This window comes from Choristoneura fumiferana, chromosome Z (assembly GCF_025370935.1).
Source record: "Choristoneura fumiferana chromosome Z, NRCan_CFum_1, whole genome shotgun sequence".
Classification (NCBI taxonomy): Eukaryota; Metazoa; Arthropoda; class Insecta; order Lepidoptera; family Tortricidae; genus Choristoneura; species Choristoneura fumiferana.
Genome location: NC_133472.1, coordinates 615069 through 617777, shown reverse-complemented (window position 1 = coordinate 617777; position 2709 = coordinate 615069). Strand labels below are relative to the sequence as shown.

Sequence of the window (2709 nt, the reverse complement as noted above, 5' to 3'; positions counted from 1 at the left end):
AGGCATAGCGTAAGAGCTTAGTGGATCGCTGCCGGCGCCGAACGTGTTAACGATATTATGCTTTTAGTGTCTTGGTCTGACGTTAGGAGTGTAGCTCACTTTTTTCTCACTCTCTCTAACACTAGTGAATTAGAAACACGACTATGAGCGAGAAAGGGATGCCATGCATTCGACGCGCCCGCACCCGGTGGTGCCTGGTGGCATATTTAAAATAATTAACATTATGCGATTTCGCATTTCACTTTATTAATGCATTTGTTGAATGAAATCATTATGAAATCACGAACTAAAGTCATGCCTGTTTTTTAAGTGTAAATATATCGCTGCTTAGAATAAATCTGTGTAATCTGAGCAATGAATTACCAATATCTAGCAATAAAGTAATTATATGGTTACTGGAATCTTTTATTTCATTAATAATATATTTTACATTGTACGTATTAAAAAAATATCTTTGTAAAAGTGGCCTAGCTTCTTATTCTGAAATAGAAATAGTAGATTGGAATTATTCCTTACTAAGAATTCTCCTTTTTTGTGCTGCCAAAGGAACTACCCCGAATAGTCCGTAGATTGTACAGTCAAGGGCAAAAATATACGTTTCCAAAGCGCCAAAAATATCCTGAGCGGCAAAAAATGATTAATTTTCATTTATACCACGTTAAAATCCTTTGTTGCATGTAAATGCTAAAGGAACAGTTAAAAAGTGTACTAACTAACAAATAAAACAACTAATGGAACATAATTAATTATAATCTTAATTATAATCTGTAATACAATAAAAGCTACAGTTATCTATAGCGGCGGTCCTTCGACCGCGAGCGCTGGCGCGGCCTGTCGCGGCGGTCGCGGTCGCGCCGCTCGCGATCCGGTCCCGGTCGCGGTCGCGGTCGCGCCGGTCGCGGTCGCGCTCCCGCTCGCGGTCCCTGTCGCGGTCGCGCGATCGCTCGTCGCGCTTGTACGGGTCGCGCTGTCTGTCTTTTGAATATCTGTAATGAAAAATTGACAAGATTTCATTTTTTGAACACCTGTTAATTACTACAGGAATCGAAAGAGTTTTGCCTCTTGAACATGTGAAAATATTTACTATAATTATTTCATATTTAAAAAAATACAAAAAAATGCAAAATTATCTGAATTTGCCAACACTACCACAGAATAGATATGATTCCTTTGCCTTTTTCACCAGAAAAAGGAGCTCTCATAATTTTGACAACTTTTACGTCAGATTTACGCTATTTAAAAGACCTATCCAACGATACCCCACACTATAGGGTTGGACGAGAAAAAAAACACCCCCACTTTACGTCTATGGAGGTACCAAAAATATTTTTTTTTTTGAATTTTGAATTTTACCATTTTGTCGGCATAGTTTACTTATATATCTGTGCAAAATTACAGCTTTCTAGCATTGATAGTCCCTGAGCAAAGCCGCGGACGGACAGACAGACAGACAGGACATGGCGAAACTATAGGGGTTCCGTTTTGCCATTTTGGCTCCGGAACCCTAAAAAAGACAAAGCACTGCGCAGGGGGCGACACTAGCGCAAACCCATGACAACGTCAGTTCTCTTTATGTTATGTCGCCATGACAGATCAAGACCAAAGAGTATTATTTATAGTGTTGGGCAAACTTTCTTCATGGAGGGCCAGAAAGTTACAGATATTTTAGAGAAGGGCCAGGATTACACCGTTCTATTTTATACTTCTTTATGTTTGTGCCAAATAATGAAATTATATTATGATCACGGGCCATATATGCAGGTACTATTCACTTCGAAGGAACGTCGGCGGGCCGTACTATGCCCATCATATACCTATATAATAATAATAATAAATAAATATCATGGGACACTTGACACCAATTGACCTAGTCCCAAACTAAGCAAAGCTTGTACTATAGACACTAGGCAACGGATAAACATACTTATATAGATAATACATACTTAAAATACATATTAAACATCCAAGACCCGAGAACAAACATTCGTGTTATTCACACAAATATCTGCCCCGGCCGGGATTCGAACCCGGGACCTCAAGCTTCGTAGTCAGGTTCTCTAACCACTTAGCCATCCGGTCGTATAGAAGAAATCATGACATATTTATGAAATTATGAGTAACAAATAATGATATTTACATCGATAGTAGTGATCGAGCTGTATTTGCAAAAAAATAATTGAAATAATATGATATGACGGCATCATACGGACATTTAAGATACTCAAAAAGTAAAACCTGACCAGTAATATATGACTACTCGCCATGTTGCGTAATTCCATTGGAACTAATTTCTTACACTGGCAACAATTTGAATGATCGTCAGTGTCACTGCGGCGGTTTCTTTGAACAATAACAAAAATGCCCAAACGCGATTAGTAGGTCAACAACGGATTGTAACTAATGTTTATAATAAACTACTAAAAAAAAAACGCTTGGGGAATGAAACTATTTCACTACAAAACCTTTCCAAATTCACATCAGAGCTAGCAGGTAAAGTCAAGATGTCACTGTTCCGCCTATACTGCAGGGCTACTACGGAACTCGAAACTCGAAGTTCGTATCGTGTGGTCCCATTAAATAGTATTTAATACGAGAGCGAGAGGGACGGTACGATACGAACTTCGAATTTCGGTGTAGGCCCTCTGAACTATTGCCATATAAATAAGAACAATAGCGCCCTCTTGACAATGGTCATATATTTATGGTTTA

General features: G+C 38.7%; 1 protein-coding gene across 1 annotated transcript in view; it reads right to left on the bottom strand.

The window, feature by feature from the left end:
* Positions 1-732: 732 nt before the first annotated feature.
* Positions 733-2709, bottom strand: part of LOC141440439 (pre-mRNA-splicing factor 38B) — a 14362-nt gene continuing 12385 nt past the window's right edge. The window contains 2 exon segments of the mRNA XM_074104961.1: positions 733-868; positions 871-1061. Coding sequence (XP_073961062.1) covers positions 789-868; positions 871-1061 — 271 coding nt within the window. The 3' untranslated portion in view covers positions 733-788.